Source organism: Oncorhynchus mykiss, chromosome 27 (genome assembly GCF_057628025.1).
Source record: "Oncorhynchus mykiss isolate SJ-2025 chromosome 27, ASM5762802v1, whole genome shotgun sequence".
Classification (NCBI taxonomy): domain Eukaryota; kingdom Metazoa; phylum Chordata; class Actinopteri; order Salmoniformes; family Salmonidae; genus Oncorhynchus; species Oncorhynchus mykiss.
This window is the reverse complement of record NC_143048.1, coordinates 1,231,750-1,258,256: the sequence shown is the minus strand read 5'-3', so window position 1 is coordinate 1,258,256 and position 26,507 is coordinate 1,231,750. Positions and strand designations below refer to the sequence as shown.

At 44.3% G+C, this 26,507-nt stretch overlaps 1 protein-coding gene across 12 annotated transcripts in view; it reads left to right on the top strand.

Annotated features, from left to right (window-relative positions):
* The window catches only part of LOC110507290 (endothelin-converting enzyme 2), a 232,875-nt gene that overhangs the window by 152,548 nt on the left and 53,820 nt on the right, over positions 1 to 26,507 (top strand). For 8 of the 12 annotated variants that reach the window (XR_016492575.1, XR_016492574.1, XM_090224129.1 and 5 more), the window contains 3 exons: positions 19,450 to 19,533; positions 24,772 to 24,916; positions 25,210 to 25,425. Coding sequence is in view for 6 of the 12 variants with exons in the window: in XM_090224129.1 (XP_090080255.1) it covers positions 19,450 to 19,533; positions 24,772 to 24,916; positions 25,210 to 25,425 (445 nt within the window). In the remaining 6 variants the exon portion in view is untranslated. The remainder of the gene's footprint in view (positions 1 to 19,449; positions 19,534 to 24,771; positions 24,917 to 25,209; positions 25,426 to 26,507) is intronic. The other 4 variants (XM_090224134.1, XM_090224133.1, XM_090224135.1 and 1 more) reach the window with 1 other exon arrangement.

The window sequence follows — 26,507 nt, the reverse complement described above, 5'->3', positions numbered from 1 at the left end:
GCCCTTTTTCAGGACCCTGTCTTTCAAAGATAATTCGTAAAAATCCAAAATCCACTGTTTCCCATGCTTGTTCAATTAATCATAAAAAAGTAATGAACATGCACCTCTGGAACAGTCGTTAAGACACTAACAGCTTACAGGCGGTAGGCAATTAAGGTCACAGTTATGAAAACTTAGGACACTTAAGAGGCCTTTCTACTGACTCTGAAAAACACCAAAGAAAGATGCCCAGGGTCCCCGCTCATCTGCGTGAACGTGCCTTAGGCATGCTGCAAGGAGGCATGAGGACTGCAGATGTGGCCAGGACAATAAATTGCAATGTCCGTACTGTGAGATGCCTAAGACAGCGCTACAGGGAGACAGGATGGGCAGCTGATCGTCCTCACAGTGGCGGACCACGTGTAACAACACCTGCACAGAATTGGTACATCCAAACATAACACCTGCGGGACAGGTGCAGGATAAGCAACTGCCCGAGTTACACCAGGAACACACAATCCCACCATCAGTACTCAGACTGTCCATAATAGGCTGAGAGAGGCTGGACTGAGGGCTTGTAGTCCTGTGGTAAGGCAGGTCCTCACCAGACATCACCGGCAACAACGTCACCTATGGGCACAAACCCACCATCACTGGACCAGACAGGACTGGCAAAAAGTGTTCTTCACTGACGAGTTGCGGTTTTGTCTCACCAGGGGTGATGGTCGGATTCGCGTTTATCATCGAAGGCATGAGCATTACACCAAGGCCTGTAGTCTGGAGCGGGATCGATTTGGAGGTGGAGGGTCGTCATGGTCTGGGGTGGTGTGTCACAGCATCATCAGACTGAGCTTGTTGTCATTACAGGCAATCTCAACGCTTTGCGTTACAGGGAAGACATCCTCCTCCTCATGTGGTACCCTTCTTGCAGGTTCATCCTGACATGACCCTTCAGCATGACATGACCCTCCAGCATGACAATGCCACCAGCCACACTGCTCTTTCTGTGCAAGATTTCCTGTAAGACAGGAATGTCAGTGTTCTGCCATGGCCAGAGAAGAGCCCGGATCTCAATCCCATTGAGGACTTCTGGGACCTGTTGGATGGGAGGGTGAGGGCTAGGGCCATTCCACCCAGAAATGTCCTGGAACTTGCAGGTGCCTTGGTGGAAGAGGGTAACATCTCACAGCAAGAACTGGCAAATCTGGTGCAGTCCATGAGGAGTTGTTGCACTGTAGTATTTAATGCAGCTTGTGGCCACACCAGATACTGACTTTTGCTTTTGATTTGCTCCCCCCCCCCCTTTATTCAGGGACACATTATTCCATTTCTGTTAGTCACATGTCTGTGGAACTGTCAGTTTATGTCTCAGTTTTTGAATCTGGTTATGTTGATGCAAATATTTACACATAAAGTTTGCTGAAAATAAATGCAGTTGACAGTGAGAGGACGTTTCTTTTTTTGCAGAGTTTAGTTTATTTTCAACCAGAAAACTAGTTTACAACCAGAAAGTGTTGTCATAAATTTTTCCAGCTGGAATGATTCTTACACTTTCCAAACTGCCTTTTGAAGGGACACTTTGTGCTTATGTCAGTTGTGCCCTTTCTGAACCTTGTTCATGAGTAATGTTCTCATGGAGACAATGGCTCATTACGACCCTTCCCACTTAGGATCTAAAAGGAACAGATCATAGATGGAACCTAACATTTGCCTTTAAAGATAATATTGTTTAGACGAGTTTGGAAGTTTATTGTTTGGAACGTTATCCCTGAGCTCGTCTTCCATACATGTGTCGTGTCTTTGGCTATGCCGGATTAAGTGATATGACATGCTATTCTATAAAATAATTTCTCCATTAATATTACCTGATTGAGCTAATCATGTAAATGTAATTAACTAGAGAGTCGGGCACCACAAAATAATATTTTTAGAGATGTTATCTTCCGAATAAACTCTTAAAGACCTAGTAATATTTTACATCAATAGCAGTCAATATTAATCGTCATCTTAATTCAGTCTCATTTGAAAGTTGTAAATTCTTGGTTATCTGCACGAACCCTGGCTAACAAGTTGAATCAGCAATACAAAATTGGGTTTAATTATTTATTTACTAAATACCTAACTAATCACACAGAATTACACATACACATAATTAAATCATAACTTGATTACAAATTACGTCATAAAAGAAAACGTCCCAGAACAGGTATGACAACTGGTTACACAAAAGAAAAGGGCTGGGTTTGAGTGAAAGAGCGTGAAGACTGAGGAACAAAGGGCAAAGCATTTTAAATTACCGCCCATTTGGAAAAGGAAAATGCAGTAAATATTTACTCTGAGCTGCGCTTCGGTAGGTTGGTGGTAAATGGAAGGCCATGTTGCCTTTGTCCTTTGAAGAATGTCTCTGCTGGTAAATTGCATACGTTGTAGTAACGTCGTTGTATGGTAGATGGGATACTCTGTCTGTTCCTTCCTAACCTGCTGTTGCTAACTCAACGTCTAGGAGGTATCACTTCTGTAGTGAATAAGAGTTCAAAGTTCATACCATTCGCAACCAAACCTCACGCTGATGTTGGCTTCGATCTGTAGTTATTGTCTGAACCATTCTGACACTGGACCGTCGTCCTCACATCCTCGGAACAGGAGGTTATATTGTCGTCAAGGCTTTATATAGGAAGGGAGAGGAGGGCGTGTTTGAAAGGTTTTATAGCCCATGTCCCTTCACAGGGGCGGGCCACTGATTGAGCAGAGCCCAACCTTATGAAAACCCAAATCTCACATTTTAGAAACTAAAATCAAATTTCATCCCATCACGAATCATTTCATATTCAAACATTTATATTGAACAACAATTCCATGTGAATCCGATAACTCTGATGTGTAGACTTTCCACTGTAGAGTTTATGTCATCTTATCATTGATGAAAATGTCTCTGATGACAACCGAACTGACATCATATTCATTAAGTACCACCGCATATGTTCAATTTGTCGGATTACCAGAATATAGTTAATTTCCCCCCACCTTCTGATGTTCCCAGAATCTCTATGTTAACCAAGGGTTTTGGAAATGTAACATCAGTAGGGTAGATAGAGGAAAAAGGGGGGGAAGAGGTATTTATGACTGTCATAAACCTAACCCCTGGCCAACGTCATGACACATGTCATTCCAGCATGGGGGCATTCTTAGACAGTGTCATACAGACTGTTACGCGGAGTGGAAAAAGGAAAACCAAGAGCAGACTCAGATGAGGAGACTGGGATGAAGTAACCAAGGTATTTATTGAAACACAGGGGGAAGATGGAGTGCAGGCCAGGGGAATCTCGGGCAGGTTGCAGGAAACCAGTTGCGGAGGCTGAGGTTGGAGCGAGAGGGGTTGGGACAGAGTAAGCAGGTCCGAAGGGGAATCCAAGGGAGCAGTAGAGTGGGGAATCCAGAGCAAGGTAGCAGGATGAGGAGATGCAGGACTGGAGACAGGGACCAGAGTCAGAGTGGGCAGAACTGCAGTGAAGAGGAAAACCGTGTCAGGCAAGGAAAACAGGCACAACAGGTTAACAGGATCTAAATAGTAACAAACGGCTAGAAACATAGACTGACTGAGCAGTGATTACGATCTGGCAGTGTGGAAGTGGCAGGACTGAGTATTTGTAGAGGTATTGATTATGGAACAGGTGGCAGCTGGTGGAGATCTGCTCTGACTCCAGCACACCTGTCTCCACCCACACGATCACAGAGAGAGAGAGAGAGAGAGAGAGAGAGGGAGAGAGAGAGAGAGGGAGAGGGTGAGAGCACTGGGGGAGTGGCGGCAGGTCAAGGAGACACAGGATGGGCAGTATGGAGTTATGGACTGTTATGGAGTTATCTGTGTGATGAGGAGAGTGCTTTTAGGTATATGGACACCTGCTCGTCAAACATCTCATTCCAAAATCATGGGCATTAATATGGAGTTGGTCCCCCTTTGCTGCGGTAACAGCCTCCACTCTTCTGGGAAGGCTTTAAACTAGATGTTGGAACATTGTTGCGGGGACTTGCTTCTATTCAGCCACAAAAGCATAAGTGAAGTCAGGCACTGATGTTGGGCGATTAGGCCTTGCTCGCAGTCGACGTTCCAATTCATCCCAAACGTGTTCGCTGGGGTTGAGGTCAGGGCTCTGTGCAGGCCAGTCAAGTTCTTCCGCACCGATCTCGACAAATCATTTCTGTATGTACGTCGCTTTGTGCATGGGGGCATTGTCATACTGAAACAGGAAAGGGCTATCCCTAAACTGATGTCACAATGTTGGAAGCACAGAATCATCTAGAATGTCATTGTATGCTGTAGATTTCCGTTCACTAAGGGGCTTAGCCCGAACCATGAAAAACAGCCCCAGACCAGTATTCCTCCTTCACTAAACTTTAAAGTTGGCACTATGCATTCGGGCAGGTAGTGTTCTCCTGGCATCCGCCAAACCCAGAGTCGTCTGATGGACTGTCAGATGGTAAAGCGTCCAATAATCTTTGTTATCTTCAACCTAGCCATGAATGAGGAAGTTATTTATATTTGCCTGTGTAAATCAATTGTTAAATAAACACTATGTGGGTGGGTGGGTGCTTGCATGTGTGTGAGTGTGTGCGTCTGTCAGTGCTTGTGTATGTGGTATGTTATAACCTGAGAAGGTTAATTAAACACAGGGATTTGGATCTATCCCCTGGCGCTCCTGTATTTAGACTGCTGCTCTGTTCTGAGTGGGAGTTGTCTGGCTCAGTTCACGGCTACTCATAAGATGGCCATGCTACAAAGAACCGGGTAGTCACTAAATTACCATATGTCACGTTCGTCAACGCATGCGTAGAGTTCCACATATTTTAATAAATCGAAACTCACCAAACAAAACAATAAAGCACAAACGAACCGTGAAGCTAACAGTGCTACTAGGCAACTAAACATAGTCAAGATGACACGCACCTCAGGGCGAGTGCGGGGAGGAGGCACAGGACGTACTGGACTGTGGAGGCGCACTGGAGGTCTAGAGCATAGAGCTGGCACAACCTGGCCTGGCCTGGCTGGATGCTCACTTTAGCCCGGCAAGTGCGGGGCGCTGGCAACGCACTGGGCTGTGAAGGCGCACTGGCGACACAGTGCGTAGAACCGACGCAGGATATCATGGACCGAGGAGGCACACTGGAAACCAGGAGTGCTGAGCCGGCAAAACCCGTCCTGGCTGGATGCTCATTTTCGCACGGCAAGTAACGCTTTGCGTTACAGGGAAGACATCCTCCTCCTCATGTGGTACCCTTCTTGCAGGTTCATCCTGACATGACCCTTCAGCATGACATGACCCTCCAGCATGACAATGCCACCAGCCACACTGCTCTTTCTGTGCAAGATTTCCTGTAAGACAGGAATGTCAGTGTTCTGCCATGGCCAGAGAAGAGCCCGGATCTCAATCCCATTGAGGACTTCTGGGACCTGTTGGATGGGAGGGTGAGGGCTAGGGCCATTCCACCCAGAAATGTCCTGGAACTTGCAGGTGCCTTGGTGGAAGAGGGTAACATCTCACAGCAAGAACTGGCAAATCTGGTGCAGTCCATGAGGAGTTGTTGCACTGTAGTATTTAATGCAGCTTGTGGCCACACCAGATACTGACTTTTGCTTTTGATTTGCTCCCCCCCCCCCCTTTATTCAGGGACACATTATTCCATTTCTGTTAGTCACATGTCTGTGGAACTGTCAGTTTATGTCTCAGTTTTTGAATCTGGTTATGTTGATGCAAATATTTACACATAAAGTTTGCTGAAAATAAATGCAGTTGACAGTGAGAGGACGTTTCTGTTTTTGCAGAGTTTAGTTTATTTTCAACCAGAAAACTAGTTTACAACCAGAAAGTGTTGTCATAAATTTTTCCAGCTGGAATGATTCTTACACTTTCCAAACTGCCTTTTGAAGGGACACTTTGTGCTTATGTCAGTTGTGCCCTTTCTGAACCTTGTTCATGAGTAATGTTCTCATGGAGACAATGGCTCATTACGACCCTTCCCACTTAGGATCTAAAAGGAACAGATCATAGATGGAACCTAACATTTACCTTTAGAGATAATATTGTTTAGACGAGTTTGGAAGTTTATTGTTTGGAACGTTATCCCTGAGCTCGTCTTCCATACATGTGTCGTGTCTTTGGCTATGCCGGATTAAGTGATATGACATGCTATTCTATAAAATAATTTCTCCATTAATATTACCTGATTGAGCTAATCATGTAAATGTAATTAACTAGAGAGTCGGGCACCACAAAATAATATTTATAGAGATGTTATCTTCCGAATAAACTCTTAAAGACCTAGTAATATTTTACATCAATAGCAGTCAATATTAATCGTCATCTTAATTCAGTCTCATTTGAAAGTTGTAAATTCTTGGTTATCTGCACGAACCCTGGCTAGCAAGTTGAATCAGCAATACAAAATTGGGTTTAATTATTTATTTACTAAATACCTAACTAATCACACAGAATTACACATACACATAATTAAATCATAACTTGATTACAAATTACGTCATAAAAGAAAACGTCCCAGAACAGGTATGACAACTGGTTACACAAAAGAAAAGGGCTGGGTTTGAGTGAAAGAGCGGGAAGACTGAGGAACAAAGGGCGAAGCATTTTAAATTACCGCCCATTTGGAAAAGGAAAATGCAGTAAATATTTACTCTGAGCTGCGCTTCGGTAGGTTGGTGGTAAATGGAAGGCCATGTTGCCAAACTGAGTCCTTTGTCCTTTGAAGAATGTCTCTGCTGGTAAATTGCATACGTTGTAGTAACGTCGTTGTATGGTAGATGGGATACTCTGTCTGTTCCTTCCTAACCTGCTGTTGCTAACTCAACGTCTAGGAGGTATCACTTCTGTAGTGAATAAGAGTTCAAAGTTCATACCATTCGCAACCAAACCTCACGCTGATGTTGGCTTCGATCTGTAGTTATTGTCTGAACCATTCTGACACTGGACCGTCGTCCTCACATCCTCGGAACAGGAGGTTATATTGTCGTCAAGGCTTTATATAGGAAGGGAGAGGAGGGCGTGTTTGAAAGGTTTTATAGCCCATGTCCCTTCACAGGGGCGGGCCACTGATTGAGCAGAGCCCAACCTTATGAAAACCCAAATCTCACATTTTAGAAACTAAAATCAAATTTCATCCCATCACGAATCATTTCATATTCAAACATTTATATTGAACAACAATTCCATGTGAATCCGATAACTCTGATGTGTAGACTTTCCACTGTAGAGTTTATGTCATCTTATCATTGATGAAAATGTCTCTGATGACAACCGAACTGACATCATATTCATTAAGTACCACCGCATATGTTCAATTTGTCGGATTACCAGAATATAGTTAATTTCCCCCCACCTTCTGATGTTCCCAGAATCTCTATGTTAACCAAGGGTTTTGGAAATGTAACATCAGTAGGGTAGATAGAGGAAAAAGGGGGGGAAGAGGTATTTATGACTGTCATAAACCTAACCCCTGGCCAACGTCATGACACATGTCATTCCAGCATGGGGGCATTCTTAGACAGTGTCATACAGACTGTTACGCGGAGTGGAAAAAGGAAAACCAAGAGCAGACTCAGATGAGGAGACTGGGATGAAGTAACCAAGGTATTTATTGAAACACAGGGGGAAGATGGAGTGCAGGCCAGGGGAATCTCGGGCAGGTTGCAGGAAACCAGTTGCGGAGGCTGAGGTTGGAGCGAGAGGGGTTGGGACAGAGTAAGCAGGTCCGAAGGGGAATCCAAGGGAGCAGTAGAGTGGGGAATCCAGAGCAAGGTAGCAGGATGAGGAGATGCAGGACTGGAGACAGGGACCAGAGTCAGAGTGGGCAGAACTGCAGTGAAGAGGAAAACCGTGTCAGGCAAGGAAAACAGGCACAACAGGTTAACAGGATCTAAATAGTAACAAACGGCTAGAAACATAGACTGACTGAGCAGTGATTACGATCTGGCAGTGTGGAAGTGGCAGGACTGAGTATTTGTAGAGGTATTGATTATGGAACAGGTGGCAGCTGGTGGAGATCTGCTCTGACTCCAGCACACCTGTCTCCACCCACACGATCACAGAGAGAGAGAGAGAGAGAGAGAGAGAGGGAGAGAGAGAGAGAGGGAGAGGGTGAGAGCACTGGGGGAGTGGCGGCAGGTCAAGGAGACACAGGATGGGCAGTATGGAGTTATGGACTGTTATGGAGTTATCTGTGTGATGAGGAGAGTGCTTTTAGGTATATGGACACCTGCTCGTCAAACATCTCATTCCAAAATCATGGGCATTAATATGGAGTTGGTCCCCCTTTGCTGCGGTAACAGCCTCCACTCTTCTGGGAAGGCTTTAAACTAGATGTTGGAACATTGTTGCGGGGACTTGCTTCTATTCAGCCACAAAAGCATAAGTGAAGTCAGGCACTGATGTTGGGCGATTAGGCCTTGCTCGCAGTCGACGTTCCAATTCATCCCAAACGTGTTCGCTGGGGTTGAGGTCAGGGCTCTGTGCAGGCCAGTCAAGTTCTTCCGCACCGATCTCGACAAATCATTTCTGTATGTACGTCGCTTTGTGCATGGGGGCATTGTCATACTGAAACAGGAAAGGGCTATCCCTAAACTGATGTCACAATGTTGGAAGCACAGAATCATCTAGAATGTCATTGTATGCTGTAGATTTCCGTTCACTAAGGGGCTTAGCCCGAACCATGAAAAACAGCCCCAGACCAGTATTCCTCCTTCACTAAACTTTAAAGTTGGCACTATGCATTCGGGCAGGTAGTGTTCTCCTGGCATCCGCCAAACCCAGAGTCGTCTGATGGACTGTCAGATGGTAAAGCGTCCAATAATCTTTGTTATCTTCAACCTAGCCATGAATGAGGAAGTTATTTATATTTGCCTGTGTAAATCAATTGTTAAATAAACACTATGTGGGTGGGTGGGTGCTTGCATGTGTGTGAGTGTGTGCGTCTGTCAGTGCTTGTGTATGTGGTATGTTATAACCTGAGAAGGTTAATTAAACACAGGGATTTGGATCTATCCCCTGGCGCTCCTGTATTTAGACTGCTGCTCTGTTCTGAGTGGGAGTTGTCTGGCTCAGTTCACGGCTACTCATAAGATGGCCATGCTACAAAGAACCGGGTAGTCACTAAATTACCATATGTCACGTTCGTCAACGCATGCGTAGAGTTCCACATATTTTAATAAATCGAAACTCACCAAACAAAACAATAAAGCACAAACGAACCGTGAAGCTAACAGTGCTACTAGGCAACTAAACATAGTCAAGATGACACGCACCTCAGGGCGAGTGCGGGGAGGAGGCACAGGACGTACTGGACTGTGGAGGCGCACTGGAGGTCTAGAGCATAGAGCTGGCACAACCTGGCCTGGCCTGGCTGGATGCTCACTTTAGCCCGGCAAGTGCGGGGCGCTGGCAACGCACTGGGCTGTGAAGGCGCACTGGCGACACAGTGCGTAGAACCGACGCAGGATATCATGGACCGAGGAGGCACACTGGAAACCAGGAGTGCTGAGCCGGCAAAACCCGTCCTGGCTGGATGCTCATTTTCGCACGGCAAGTAACGCTTTGCGTTACAGGGAAGACATCCTCCTCCTCATGTGGTACCCTTCTTGCAGGTTCATCCTGACATGACCCTTCAGCATGACATGACCCTCCAGCATGACAATGCCACCAGCCACACTGCTCTTTCTGTGCAAGATTTCCTGTAAGACAGGAATGTCAGTGTTCTGCCATGGCCAGAGAAGAGCCCGGATCTCAATCCCATTGAGGACTTCTGGGACCTGTTGGATGGGAGGGTGAGGGCTAGGGCCATTCCACCCAGAAATGTCCTGGAACTTGCAGGTGCCTTGGTGGAAGAGGGTAACATCTCACAGCAAGAACTGGCAAATCTGGTGCAGTCCATGAGGAGTTGTTGCACTGTAGTATTTAATGCAGCTTGTGGCCACACCAGATACTGACTTTTGCTTTTGATTTGCTCCCCCCCCCCCCTTTATTCAGGGACACATTATTCCATTTCTGTTAGTCACATGTCTGTGGAACTGTCAGTTTATGTCTCAGTTTTTGAATCTGGTTATGTTGATGCAAATATTTACACATAAAGTTTGCTGAAAATAAATGCAGTTGACAGTGAGAGGACGTTTCTGTTTTTGCAGAGTTTAGTTTATTTTCAACCAGAAAACTAGTTTACAACCAGAAAGTGTTGTCATAAATTTTTCCAGCTGGAATGATTCTTACACTTTCCAAACTGCCTTTTGAAGGGACACTTTGTGCTTATGTCAGTTGTGCCCTTTCTGAACCTTGTTCATGAGTAATGTTCTCATGGAGACAATGGCTCATTACGACCCTTCCCACTTAGGATCTAAAAGGAACAGATCATAGATGGAACCTAACATTTACCTTTAGAGATAATATTGTTTAGACGAGTTTGGAAGTTTATTGTTTGGAACGTTATCCCTGAGCTCGTCTTCCATACATGTGTCGTGTCTTTGGCTATGCCGGATTAAGTGATATGACATGCTATTCTATAAAATAATTTCTCCATTAATATTACCTGATTGAGCTAATCATGTAAATGTAATTAACTAGAGAGTCGGGCACCACAAAATAATATTTATAGAGATGTTATCTTCCGAATAAACTCTTAAAGACCTAGTAATATTTTACATCAATAGCAGTCAATATTAATCGTCATCTTAATTCAGTCTCATTTGAAAGTTGTAAATTCTTGGTTATCTGCACGAACCCTGGCTAGCAAGTTGAATCAGCAATACAAAATTGGGTTTAATTATTTATTTACTAAATACCTAACTAATCACACAGAATTACACATACACATAATTAAATCATAACTTGATTACAAATTACGTCATAAAAGAAAACGTCCCAGAACAGGTATGACAACTGGTTACACAAAAGAAAAGGGCTGGGTTTGAGTGAAAGAGCGGGAAGACTGAGGAACAAAGGGCGAAGCATTTTAAATTACCGCCCATTTGGAAAAGGAAAATGCAGTAAATATTTACTCTGAGCTGCGCTTCGGTAGGTTGGTGGTAAATGGAAGGCCATGTTGCCAAACTGAGTCCTTTGTCCTTTGAAGAATGTCTCTGCTGGTAAATTGCATACGTTGTAGTAACGTCGTTGTATGGTAGATGGGATACTCTGTCTGTTCCTTCCTAACCTGCTGTTGCTAACTCAACGTCTAGGAGGTATCACTTCTGTAGTGAATAAGAGTTCAAAGTTCATACCATTCGCAACCAAACCTCACGCTGATGTTGGCTTCGATCTGTAGTTATTGTCTGAACCATTCTGACACTGGACCGTCGTCCTCACATCCTCGGAACAGGAGGTTATATTGTCGTCAAGGCTTTATATAGGAAGGGAGAGGAGGGCGTGTTTGAAAGGTTTTATAGCCCATGTCCCTTCACAGGGGCGGGCCACTGATTGAGCAGAGCCCAACCTTATGAAAACCCAAATCTCACATTTTAGAAACTAAAATCAAATTTCATCCCATCACGAATCATTTCATATTCAAACATTTATATTGAACAACAATTCCATGTGAATCCGATAACTCTGATGTGTAGACTTTCCACTGTAGAGTTTATGTCATCTTATCATTGATGAAAATGTCTCTGATGACAACCGAACTGACATCATATTCATTAAGTACCACCGCATATGTTCAATTTGTCGGATTACCAGAATATAGTTAATTTCCCCCCACCTTCTGATGTTCCCAGAATCTCTATGTTAACCAAGGGTTTTGGAAATGTAACATCAGTAGGGTAGATAGAGGAAAAAGGGGGGGAAGAGGTATTTATGACTGTCATAAACCTAACCCCTGGCCAACGTCATGACACATGTCATTCCAGCATGGGGGCATTCTTAGACAGTGTCATACAGACTGTTACGCGGAGTGGAAAAAGGAAAACCAAGAGCAGACTCAGATGAGGAGACTGGGATGAAGTAACCAAGGTATTTATTGAAACACAGGGGGAAGATGGAGTGCAGGCCAGGGGAATCTCGGGCAGGTTGCAGGAAACCAGTTGCGGAGGCTGAGGTTGGAGCGAGAGGGGTTGGGACAGAGTAAGCAGGTCCGAAGGGGAATCCAAGGGAGCAGTAGAGTGGGGAATCCAGAGCAAGGTAGCAGGATGAGGAGATGCAGGACTGGAGACAGGGACCAGAGTCAGAGTGGGCAGAACTGCAGTGAAGAGGAAAACCGTGTCAGGCAAGGAAAACAGGCACAACAGGTTAACAGGATCTAAATAGTAACAAACGGCTAGAAACATAGACTGACTGAGCAGTGATTACGATCTGGCAGTGTGGAAGTGGCAGGACTGAGTATTTGTAGAGGTATTGATTATGGAACAGGTGGCAGCTGGTGGAGATCTGCTCTGACTCCAGCACACCTGTCTCCACCCACACGATCACAGAGAGAGAGAGAGAGAGAGAGAGAGGGAGAGAGAGAGAGAGGGAGAGGGTGAGAGCACTGGGGGAGTGGCGGCAGGTCAAGGAGACACAGGATGGGCAGTATGGAGTTATGGACTGTTATGGAGTTATCTGTGTGATGAGGAGAGTGCTTTTAGGTATATGGACACCTGCTCGTCAAACATCTCATTCCAAAATCATGGGCATTAATATGGAGTTGGTCCCCCTTTGCTGCGGTAACAGCCTCCACTCTTCTGGGAAGGCTTTAAACTAGATGTTGGAACATTGTTGCGGGGACTTGCTTCTATTCAGCCACAAAAGCATAAGTGAAGTCAGGCACTGATGTTGGGCGATTAGGCCTTGCTCGCAGTCGACGTTCCAATTCATCCCAAACGTGTTCGCTGGGGTTGAGGTCAGGGCTCTGTGCAGGCCAGTCAAGTTCTTCCGCACCGATCTCGACAAATCATTTCTGTATGTACGTCGCTTTGTGCATGGGGGCATTGTCATACTGAAACAGGAAAGGGCTATCCCTAAACTGATGTCACAATGTTGGAAGCACAGAATCATCTAGAATGTCATTGTATGCTGTAGATTTCCGTTCACTAAGGGGCTTAGCCCGAACCATGAAAAACAGCCCCAGACCAGTATTCCTCCTTCACTAAACTTTAAAGTTGGCACTATGCATTCGGGCAGGTAGTGTTCTCCTGGCATCCGCCAAACCCAGAGTCGTCTGATGGACTGTCAGATGGTAAAGCGTCCAATAATCTTTGTTATCTTCAACCTAGCCATGAATGAGGAAGTTATTTATATTTGCCTGTGTAAATCAATTGTTAAATAAACACTATGTGGGTGGGTGGGTGCTTGCATGTGTGTGAGTGTGTGCGTCTGTCAGTGCTTGTGTATGTGGTATGTTATAACCTGAGAAGGTTAATTAAACACAGGGATTTGGATCTATCCCCTGGCGCTCCTGTATTTAGACTGCTGCTCTGTTCTGAGTGGGAGTTGTCTGGCTCAGTTCACGGCTACTCATAAGATGGCCATGCTACAAAGAACCGGGTAGTCACTAAATTACCATATGTCACGTTCGTCAACGCATGCGTAGAGTTCCACATATTTTAATAAATCGAAACTCACCAAACAAAACAATAAAGCACAAACGAACCGTGAAGCTAACAGTGCTACTAGGCAACTAAACATAGTCAAGATGACACGCACCTCAGGGCGAGTGCGGGGAGGAGGCACAGGACGTACTGGACTGTGGAGGCGCACTGGAGGTCTAGAGCATAGAGCTGGCACAACCTGGCCTGGCCTGGCTGGATGCTCACTTTAGCCCGGCAAGTGCGGGGCGCTGGCAACGCACTGGGCTGTGAAGGCGCACTGGCGACACAGTGCGTAGAACCGACGCAGGATATCATGGACCGAGGAGGCACACTGGAAACCAGGAGTGCTGAGCCGGCAAAACCCGTCCTGGCTGGATGCTCATTTTCGCACGGCAAGTAACGCTTTGCGTTACAGGGAAGACATCCTCCTCCTCATGTGGTACCCTTCTTGCAGGTTCATCCTGACATGACCCTTCAGCATGACATGACCCTCCAGCATGACAATGCCACCAGCCACACTGCTCTTTCTGTGCAAGATTTCCTGTAAGACAGGAATGTCAGTGTTCTGCCATGGCCAGAGAAGAGCCCGGATCTCAATCCCATTGAGGACTTCTGGGACCTGTTGGATGGGAGGGTGAGGGCTAGGGCCATTCCACCCAGAAATGTCCTGGAACTTGCAGGTGCCTTGGTGGAAGAGGGTAACATCTCACAGCAAGAACTGGCAAATCTGGTGCAGTCCATGAGGAGTTGTTGCACTGTAGTATTTAATGCAGCTTGTGGCCACACCAGATACTGACTTTTGCTTTTGATTTGCTCCCCCCCCCCCCTTTATTCAGGGACACATTATTCCATTTCTGTTAGTCACATGTCTGTGGAACTGTCAGTTTATGTCTCAGTTTTTGAATCTGGTTATGTTGATGCAAATATTTACACATAAAGTTTGCTGAAAATAAATGCAGTTGACAGTGAGAGGACGTTTCTGTTTTTGCAGAGTTTAGTTTATTTTCAACCAGAAAACTAGTTTACAACCAGAAAGTGTTGTCATAAATTTTTCCAGCTGGAATGATTCTTACACTTTCCAAACTGCCTTTTGAAGGGACACTTTGTGCTTATGTCAGTTGTGCCCTTTCTGAACCTTGTTCATGAGTAATGTTCTCATGGAGACAATGGCTCATTACGACCCTTCCCACTTAGGATCTAAAAGGAACAGATCATAGATGGAACCTAACATTTACCTTTAGAGATAATATTGTTTAGACGAGTTTGGAAGTTTATTGTTTGGAACGTTATCCCTGAGCTCGTCTTCCATACATGTGTCGTGTCTTTGGCTATGCCGGATTAAGTGATATGACATGCTATTCTATAAAATAATTTCTCCATTAATATTACCTGATTGAGCTAATCATGTAAATGTAATTAACTAGAGAGTCGGGCACCACAAAATAATATTTATAGAGATGTTATCTTCCGAATAAACTCTTAAAGACCTAGTAATATTTTACATCAATAGCAGTCAATATTAATCGTCATCTTAATTCAGTCTCATTTGAAAGTTGTAAATTCTTGGTTATCTGCACGAACCCTGGCTAGCAAGTTGAATCAGCAATACAAAATTGGGTTTAATTATTTATTTACTAAATACCTAACTAATCACACAGAATTACACATACACATAATTAAATCATAACTTGATTACAAATTACGTCATAAAAGAAAACGTCCCAGAACAGGTATGACAACTGGTTACACAAAAGAAAAGGGCTGGGTTTGAGTGAAAGAGCGGGAAGACTGAGGAACAAAGGGCGAAGCATTTTAAATTACCGCCCATTTGGAAAAGGAAAATGCAGTAAATATTTACTCTGAGCTGCGCTTCGGTAGGTTGGTGGTAAATGGAAGGCCATGTTGCCAAACTGAGTCCTTTGTCCTTTGAAGAATGTCTCTGCTGGTAAATTGCATACGTTGTAGTAACGTCGTTGTATGGTAGATGGGATACTCTGTCTGTTCCTTCCTAACCTGCTGTTGCTAACTCAACGTCTAGGAGGTATCACTTCTGTAGTGAATAAGAGTTCAAAGTTCATACCATTCGCAACCAAACCTCACGCTGATGTTGGCTTCGATCTGTAGTTATTGTCTGAACCATTCTGACACTGGACCGTCGTCCTCACATCCTCGGAACAGGAGGTTATATTGTCGTCAAGGCTTTATATAGGAAGGGAGAGGAGGGCGTGTTTGAAAGGTTTTATAGCCCATGTCCCTTCACAGGGGCGGGCCACTGATTGAGCAGAGCCCAACCTTATGAAAACCCAAATCTCACATTTTAGAAACTAAAATCAAATTTCATCCCATCACGAATCATTTCATATTCAAACATTTATATTGAACAACAATTCCATGTGAATCCGATAACTCTGATGTGTAGACTTTCCACTGTAGAGTTTATGTCATCTTATCATTGATGAAAATGTCTCTGATGACAACCGAACTGACATCATATTCATTAAGTACCACCGCATATGTTCAATTTGTCGGATTACCAGAATATAGTTAATTTCCCCCCACCTTCTGATGTTCCCAGAATCTCTATGTTAACCAAGGGTTTTGGAAATGTAACATCAGTAGGGTAGATAGAGGAAAAAGGGGGGGAAGAGGTATTTATGACTGTCATAAACCTAACCCCTGGCCAACGTCATGACACATGTCATTCCAGCATGGGGGCATTCTTAGACAGTGTCATACAGACTGTTACGCGGAGTGGAAAAAGGAAAACCAAGAGCAGACTCAGATGAGGAGACTGGGATGAAGTAACCAAGGTATTTATTGAAACACAGGGGGAAGATGGAGTGCAGGCCAGGGGAATCTCGGGCAGGTTGCAGGAAACCAGTTGCGGAGGCTGAGGTTGGAGCGAGAGGGGTTGGGACAGAGTAAGCAGGTCCGAAGGGGAATCCAAGGGAGCAGTAGAGTGGGGAATCCAGAGCAAGGTAGCAGGATGAGGAGATGCAGGACTGGAGACAGGGACCAGAGTCAGAGTGGGCAGAACTGCAGTGAAGAGGAAAACCGTGTCAGGCAAGGAAAACAGGCACAACAGGTTAACAGGATCTAAATAGTAACAAACGGCTAGAAACATAGACTGACTGAGCAGTGATTACGATCTGGCAGTGTGGAAGTGGCAGGACTGAGTATTTGTAGAGGTATTGATTATGGAACAGGTGGCAGCTGGTGGAGATCTGCTCTGACTCCAGCACACCTGTCTCCACCCACACGATCACAGAGAGAGAGAGAGAGAGAGAGAGAGAGGGAGAGAGAGAGAGAGGGAGAGGGTGAGAGCACTGGGGGAGTGGCGGCAGGTCAAGGAGACACAGGATGGGCAGTATGGAGTTATGGACTGTTATGGAGTTATCTGTGTGATGAGGAGAGTGCTTTTAGGTATATGGACACCTGCTCGTCAAACATCTCATTCCAAAATCATGGGCATTAATATGGAGTTGGTCCCCCTTTGCTGCGGTAACAGCCTCCACTCTTCTGGGAAGGCTTTAAACTAGATGTTGGAACATTGTTGCGGGGACTTGCTTCTATTCAGCCACAAAAGCATAAGTGAAGTCAGGCACTGATGTTGGGCGATTAGGCCTTGCTCGCAGTCGACGTTCCAATTCATCCCAAACGTGTTCGCTGGGGTTGAGGTCAGGGCTCTGTGCAGGCCAGTCAAGTTCTTCCGCACCGATCTCGACAAATCATTTCTGTATGTACGTCGCTTTGTGCATGGGGGCATTGTCATACTGAAACAGGAAAGGGCTATCCCTAAACTGATGTCACAATGTTGGAAGCACAGAATCATCTAGAATGTCATTGTATGCTGTAGATTTCCGTTCACTAAGGGGCTTAGCCCGAACCATGAAAAACAGCCCCAGACCAGTATTCCTCCTTCACTAAACTTTAAAGTTGGCACTATGCATTCGGGCAGGTAGTGTTCTCCTGGCATCCGCCAAACCCAGAGTCGTCTGATGGACTGTCAGATGGTAAAGCGTCCAATAATCTTTGTTATCTTCAACCTAGCCATGAATGAGGAAGTTATTTATATTTGCCTGTGTAAATCAATTGTTAAATAAACACTATGTGGGTGGGTGGGTGCTTGCATGTGTGTGAGTGTGTGCGTCTGTCAGTGCTTGTGTATGTGGTATGTTATAACCTGAGAAGGTTAATTAAACACAGGGATTTGGATCTATCCCCTGGCGCTCCTGTATTTAGACTGCTGCTCTGTTCTGAGTGGGAGTTGTCTGGCTCAGTTCACGGCTACTCATAAGATGGCCATGCTACAAAGAACCGGGTAGTCACTAAATTACCATATGTCACGTTCGTCAACGCATGCGTAGAGTTCCACATATTTTAATAAATCGAAACTCACCAAACAAAACAATAAAGCACAAACGAACCGTGAAGCTAACAGTGCTACTAGGCAACTAAACATAGTCAAGATGACACGCACCTCAGGGCGAGTGCGGGGAGGAGGCACAGGACGTACTGGACTGTGGAGGCGCACTGGAGGTCTAGAGCATAGAGCTGGCACAACCTGGCCTGGCCTGGCTGGATGCTCACTTTAGCCCGGCAAGTGCGGGGCGCTGGCAACGCACTGGGCTGTGAAGGCGCACTGGCGACACAGTGCGTAGAACCGACGCAGGATATCATGGACCGAGGAGGCACACTGGAAACCAGGAGTGCTGAGCCGGCACATCCCGTCCTGGCTGGATGCTCATTTTCGCACGGCAAGTGCGGAGAGCTGGCACCGAGCGCACTGGGCTGTGACTGCTCACTGGAGACACAGTGCATATCACCACATAACATGGTGCCTGAACGGTCACACGCTTCTCAAAGCGAGTGCGGGGAGTTGGCTCTGGTCTGGAACTTGGCTCCGCCAACCACCCCGTGTGCCCCCCAATTTTTGTGGAGGGGGGGGGGGGGGGGGGGGGGCTGCCTCTCGTGGTTGCGTCTTGGTTGCGAACCCCGGAGTCGTCGTTGATCCTCCTTCACTTCCTCCGTCTGCTTCCCCGGCAGGCTTTCATACCTCTCCAATATTTCCTCTCAAGTCCAGGCTATTCTCTCCTCAACCTCCTCTATAGACCAGGATGCCATCTCCTCCCGAGCACGCTGCTTGGTCTAGTTGTGGTGGGATCTTCTGTCACGTTCGTCATAATGATTGGACCAAGGCGCAGCGTGCGTAGTGTTCCACATATTTTAATAAATCAAAACTCACCAAATAAAACAATAAAGCACAACCGAACCATGACGCTAACAGTGCTATTGGCAACATAACATAGTCAAGATCCCACGAATCACAATGGGGAAAATGGCTACCTAAATATGATCCCCAATCAGAGACAATGATAAACAGCTGTCTCTGATTGTGAACCATACCAGGCCAACATAAACCATTAATCACCTAGATGACCCACCCTAGTCACTATCACGCTCCAACCAACAGAGAATAAACAGCTCTCTATGGTCAGGGCGTGACACCATACTACAAAGGACAGAAATGACTATCATCATTTCACCAAGCACATCAAGATCAGGTCGTACTCACACATACGCCTGTGTTCTGTTTTCCATCACCAAACATCACCAACCTTAGTGTGGGAAGAGAGGGTAATGCATTGTGACGGAATGGCAGAGATGAGAAACCGCAGGGGGGTGTCTCTCCCTTTTCCTTTCTCCTCCCTTTCTCCCTCGCTCTCATGGGTGGCTTGTTGGTTTTCTCTAATACATTCCTTCATTCTAAGACGTGTATGTATGTCACTGAAGTCCTGTCACTTCTCTGCACTGCTTACTCTCTATTTCATCTGGTGAAAGCGCAACTTTTTATTTTTATATCTCTCCTACTATTACTGGTGCTAACTCTCCTTTCTTCCTTCTCCATGCAGATGTCCAGCTACAAGCGTGCAACATTTGAGGAGGAGGCGACAGACAACCCAGCTGATGGGAGCATGTCTCCGGACAGTGTGGAGGTCAGTCTGAGCTCAGTGGTTGATGTGAGGGGAGGGGGGGCAGAGGTCAATGGAAATGGAGGAGGCTCCACACAGTGTCAGTCTGTTATTAGAGTGAAGTTGAACTAGATGTGGATCCTGGGTCCATTTTCCCCACTAATGGTTAAGGTACCTAGGGGGTACTTCACCCCAGAGCATTATTACACCGAATCTGGGTTTAAGCTGCTGTTAGATTAGCCCAACGATCAGAAACAGAAAGTATGAAAGTATGATTTTTATTTTATTTAGCAGACAATGGATTTGTCATGCCTTTCTCTCGCGTTCTCTTGCATTTGGTCGAAGCACTGCAAATTTATCTGAGGATAGGCTGTCTTTTGTAATGTCATCATAAACTGTCTGAACTAAATGTAATCGTACAGTACTGATTTTTAGAGAGAACTTTATTCTAGATGTCTGAAGACAAATGTGAAGAAAGTTCAGCCGATTATCGCTGCTGATAAACAGTAGTAGTACATTACCTTTAGACATGTAATGTGTGCAGAGCCTGTGGAACAGTGGTAACGCTCCTGGCTATTCACAGAAATTGACATTAAGGGTTGCCCTATTGTCTGGAGCAATTGAACCGAGCAGTTGCGCAAGTTGAGCCTGCTCTGTGGTTTTCACATTGGGCAGATAATTAAATGCGCCGAATACAACAGACCTTACAGTGAACTGCTTCCTTGCAATCCATGAACCAACAATGCAGTTTTAAGAAAAATAACTGTTCGGTAAAAAATAGATAAATAAGACATAAAAATAAAAATAACAAATAATTAAAGAGCAGCAGTAAAATAACTGTAGCGAGGCTATATACATGGGGTACCGGCACAGAGTCAATGTGCGGGGGCACAGGTTAGTCGAGGTAATTGAGGTAATACTGTATGTACATGAAGGTAGAGTTAAAGTGACTATGCGTAGATAATAACCAGAGAGTAGCACATCTGGTTGCACATTTAACATTCTGGTAGAAATTAGGTAAAAAGGATTCCCAAATTTAAACCCCATAAGTTGTATTTTATCCATGCCATTGTTCAGCCACAACACTATGAAATAAAATATGTTACAGTTTTTATTATCCCGTTGGTAGGATATTCGTGATCATAGCTTGTTTATTTTGTTATCCAATGATTGTACGTTGGCTAATAGGACTGACGGTAGAGGCAGATTACCCACTCGCCGTCAGATCCTTACAAGGCATCTCTGTCTCTTTCTCATGCGAATGACGGGATTCTGGCCTTGTCGGTTGTCTGAAATAATTCCTTTGCGTCCTACTCGTTAAAGAAAAAATCTTCAACCAGTACGAGGTAAGTAATCGCTATCCTGATATCCAGAAGCTCTTTTCGGTCATAAGAGATGGTGACATAAACATTATGTACAAAATATGTTACAAATAATGAGAAAAAACACACAATAGAACAATTGGGAGCCCATAAAACGGCAGCAATCTCCTCCGGCGCCATTCAGTCCTATCCAGGTGAAAGCTATGTTCCCTTATTGATGTCAGTTGTTAAATCCACTTCAATCAGTTTAGATGAAAGGGAGGAGACATGTTTGCCCTATTGGGAATTGCCTTTCAAACTTAAATGTCAATCCCTGAGTCACATATAATACCCCCATTTTACATTTAAATTTGATTTTTTTGTCATTTAGCAGACACTCTTATTCTGAGCGACTTACAGTTAGTGCATTCATCTTAAGACGGTTAGGTGGGACAACTACATATCTCATAGTAATTACATTATTAAAAAAAAAAGCTATCAGCAAATTCAGTTCTAGTAATTTAATTTATTTTTTTAATCCCCCCCAGAGCCCGGGGTTCAATCCCCACATCCTCCCTTCCTAAGTGCAAAACAATGTCCTTTAAAAAAAAAAAACTTTTGACATTTTCTTAAACTACACTAAATTGATACTTCATAGTAGTCCCTCATGAAAGACTGACTGCCAAATCGAGAGCTGGCCTGTGCTCTTGCAAAATTGTATTCTCGGTTCCGAGATGAACTTTATAGTGATATTTCATTCATTAGAAAAGTCACTCGGAAAGAGGAATGGAGGGTTAAAAATATATATACAGTACATTTGGAAATTATTCAGACCTCTTCACTTTTTCCACATTTTGTTACGTTACAGTCATATTCTGAAATTGATTAAAATTGAAATGGATTTTTTTTTAAATCTCCAAATTTATTACAATTTAAAACAGAAATACATTATTTACTTAAGTATTCAGACACTTTTCTATGGGACTCTAAATTAGGTTCAAGTGCATTCTGTTTCCATTGATCATCCTTGAGATGTTTTTGCAACTTGATTGGAGTCCACCTGTGGTAAATTCAATGATTTGGAAAGGCACACACCTGTCTATATAAGCAGTGCTGTAAAGTAAAGTATGTTGTAAATGACTATTGTAGCTGGAAACGGCTGATTTGTTATGGAATATCTACAGTTGAAGTCAGAAGTTTACATTCACCTTAGCCAAATACATTTAAACTCAGTTTTTCACAGTTCCTGACATTTAATCCAATTACAAATTCCCTGTCTTAGGTCAGTTAGGATCACCACTTTGTTTTATGAATGTGAAATGTCAGAATAATAGTAGAGAGAATGATTTATTTAAGCTTTTATTTCTTTCATCACATTCCCAGTGGGTCAGAAGTTTACATACACTCAATTAGTATATGGTAGCATTGTATTTCAATTGTTTAACTTGGGTCAAACGTTTCGGGTAGCCCACAATAAGTTGGGTGAATTTTGGCCCATTCCTCCTGACAGAGCTGGTGTAACTGAGTCAGGTTTGTAGGCCTCCTTGCTCGCAAACGGTTTTTCAGGTCTGCCGACAACATTTCTATAGGGTTGAGGTCAGGGCTTTGTGATGGCCACTCCAATACCTTGACTTTGCTGTCCTTAAGCCATTTTGCCACACCTTTGGAAGTATGCTTGAGGTCATTGTCCATTTGGAAGACCCATGTGCGACCAAGCTTTAACTTCCTGACTGATGTCTTGAGATGTTGCTTTAATATATCCACATAATTTTCTTCCCTCATGATGCCATCTATTTTGTGAAGTGCACCAGTCCCTCCTGCAGCAAAGCACCCCCACAACATGATGCTGCCACCCCCATGCTTCATGGTTGGGATGGTGTTCTTCGGCTTGCAATCCTCCCCCTTTTTCCTCCAAACATAACGAAGGTCATTATGGCCAAACAGTTCTAATTTCGTTTCATCAAACCAGAGGACATTTCTCCAAAAAGTATGATCTTTGTCCCCATTTGCAGAAGTCTGGCTTTTTTTATGGTGGATTTGGAGCGGTGGCTTCTTCCTTGCTGAGCAGCATTTCAGGTTCTGTCGTGATATAAAACTCATTTTACTGTGGATATAGATACGTTTGTACCTGTTTCCTCCAGCATTCCTCACAAGGTCCTTTGCTGTTGTTCTTGGATTGATTAGCACTTTTCACACCAAAGTACGTTCATCTCTAGGAGACAGAACACGTCTCCTTCCTGAGCGGTATGATGGCTGAGTGGTCCCATGGTGTTTATACTTGTGTACTATTGTTTGTACAGGTGAACATGGTACATTCAGGCGTTTGGAAATTGCTCCCAAGGATGAACCAGACTTGTGGAGGTCTACACTTTTTTTTCTAAGGTCTTGGCTGATTTCCTTTGATTTTCCCATGATGTCAAGCAAAGAGGCACTGAGTTTGAAGGTAGGCCTTGAAATACATCCCCAGGTAGACCTCCAATTGACTCAAATTATGTCAATTAGCCTATCAGAAGCTTCTAAAGCCATGATCTCATTTTCTGGAATTTTCCAAGCTGTTTAAAGGCACAGTCAACTCAGTGAATGTAAACTTCTGACCCACTGGAATTGTGGTACAGTGAATTATAAGTGAAATACTCGGTCTGTAAACAATGGTTGGAAAAATGACTTGTGTATTGCACTAAGTACATGTCCTAAGCGACTTGCCAAAACTATAGTTTGTTAACAAGAAATGTGTGGAGTGGTTGAAAAAGGAGTTTTAATGACTCCAACCTAAGTGTATGTTAACTTCCGACTTCAACTGTACATAGGCGTACAGTTGTTCCAATAGAATGTTGTGTTAGCTAATCCAAGTTTATCATTTTAAAAGGCTAATTGATCATTAGAAAACCCTTTTGCAATTATGTTAGCACATCTGAAAACTGTGGTGCTGACTAAAGAAGCAATAAAACGTGCCTTCTTTAGACGAGTTGAGTATCTGGAGCATCAGCATTTGTGGGTTCGATTATAGGCTTAAAATGGCCAGAAACAAAGAACTTTCTTCTGAAACTCGTCAGTCTATTCTTGTTCTGAGAATTTAAGGCTATTCCATGTGAGAAATTGCCAAGAAACTGAAGATCTCGTGTACTGTGTACTACTCCCTTCACAGAACAGCGCAAACTGTCTTTAACCAGAATAGAAAGAGGAGTTGGAGGCCCCGGTGCTCAACTGAGCAACTGGGAGCTTCATTAAATAGTACCCGCAAAACACCAGTCTCAACGTCAACAGTGAAGGGGCGACTACGGGATGCTAGCCTTCTAGGCAGAGTTGCAAAGAAAAAGCCATATCTCAGACTGCCCAATAAGAAGAGAAGATTAAGATGGGCAAAAGAACCCAGACACTGGTCAGAGGAACTCTGCCTAGAAGGCCAGCATCCCGGAGTCGTCTCTTTTTAATAAAAATGTAACCTTTATTTAACTAGGCAGGTCAGTTAAGAACAAATTCTTATTTACAATGACGGCCTAACAGGGAAGCATTGGGTTGACTGCCTTGTCCAGTGGCAGAACAACAGATTTTTACCTTGTCAGCTCGGGGATTTGAGCATTAGGCTACATGCCGCCCAATTAAGGGGTATTGTGTGTGGATTGATGAGGGTGAAAAAAAACTATTTTATCCATTTTAGAATAAGACTTGAATGTAACAAAATGTGGAAGAAGTCAAGGGGCCAGAATACTTTCCCGAATGCACTGGATATATTTATTTAGACAGTATGCAAATCAGAAGGGGATACAGGCAGGTGGGTAAAAAACTGTGGGAAGGGATTGAACCCCGGTCTCCGATAGGGAGATTTGGATATATGACATGTGCTGGTAGTGTTAGAACTTCACCACAGCTCTGCAAGAATGGAAGCCCTCTTGACTATGTCTGTGATACATGTGATGTCATCCCATCCTCTCTTCTGTCTCTGGCTCATGTGTTTCCACAGGTTGGCTTTCGGAAGGGCGGCATCCAGCTCCTCGGTCCCATGGGCAGGAGGACTCAAATGGAGGTAGTGCTGGCTGGTGTGCTGCTCTGCTCTCTCCTCGCCCTGTTCGGATGTGCTGTCACGCTGGGCATGCGCTACAACACAGGCGAGGCCTTTGGTTACACGCACGGACACAGGCGCGCAAGCACACACACAAGCACTCAAGTGTTATGTCTTATAATAAGGCTTATAATATGTTATGTCTCTCTGTGTATCAACATTTCAGCTGGCTGGTGTTTAGCAGTATCATTATGAGTGATTATTAAGACATTATGGAGTCATACATGCTTTTGACAAAAGTCTTGTGAACTTGCATTATAACCACATCATAAAGCATTATACTGTACCAGCAGGCTTTATAAAGCATTATAGAATTCCGTTTTTCTACCTTGAAACCAGACCCAGCGCGAAGCCTGTGTCTGACTGAGGCCTGTATTACGGTGGCCAGTAAGATCGTAGAGGCCCTGGACCGCAGCGCTGACCCCTGCCATGACTTCTACCAGTACGCCTGCGGGGGCTGGGTACGCAAGAACCCCCTCCCTGATGGACGCTCTCGCTGGAGCACCTTCAACAGCATCTGGGACCAGAACCAGGCTCTCCTCAAACACCTGCTGGGTGAGTTGTTTGTACACAATACACAGACAGACACACATTGCATACTGTAAACATACCACACTATTTCATGACCTTGTTGACAGTGTTGGGAGTGTGTTGTCAATTCTTTTATTTTTATTTTTTTTATTTAACTAGGCAAGTCAGTTAAAAACAATTATTATTTACAATGACGGACTACTCCGGCCAAACCCGGATGACGCTGGGCCAATCGTACGCCACCCTATGGGACTCCCAATCACAGCCGGTTGTGATACAGCCTGGAATTGAACCAGGGTGTCTGTAGTGACACTTCAAGCACTGAGATGCAGTGCCTTAGACTGCTGCGCCACTCAGGAGCCCAAATCTGTTAACAGTGTTGACAGTTTTGTATGGTGGAAGTGTTGACAGGCCTGGTTCTAGTTTATTTGCTGGTCTGTTCAGGTCAGCATATAGAGTATGTTCCCAGATCTGTTGAGGCTGTATGGCCAAACACTAGACAGCACAAACGGGTCTTGGACCAGGCCCTGCCAGATTTAATAATGGCCCACCCAATCAAGACGGCTTAAAATATATTTAATACAATTTTAAAATGAACTTGATTTGTTGGTTGTATTGTCTCCTGACTCATCAGAACGGTTGAAAATGCAGTAGGAGGTTCCTGAGATCTAATTGGTTACATCGCAATCATATGGTAAATCAGAAGCCTACAGTCAAAATCTGCAATTTTGACAGCGAGTTGTGACTGTCAGTGAGAAGCATCTAAAATAACCCTAGACCTATGGCAACATTTAAAAGTTAAATCGCATAAACAGAAAAGTCACATATATTCTGAATTATCCTTTCTAATTATTTTTAAAAGAATAGTGTACACTAAAGAAATCCTGTTGTTTTTACAGTATCATACTGGCAGCCAGTAGTTTATTCCCATTAGTAGGCTACACCAGGACGAATCTCTTTGCACTAGTGGAGAGTGTCAACCATATCCCTGGTGAGTGTATAAGGACACAAGGCGAGACCCAAATGCAGACACAGGAAGCAGATGGTTGAGCACCAATATTTATTAATCCAAGGGGTAGGCAAAAGGGGACAGTCAAGAGTTCATA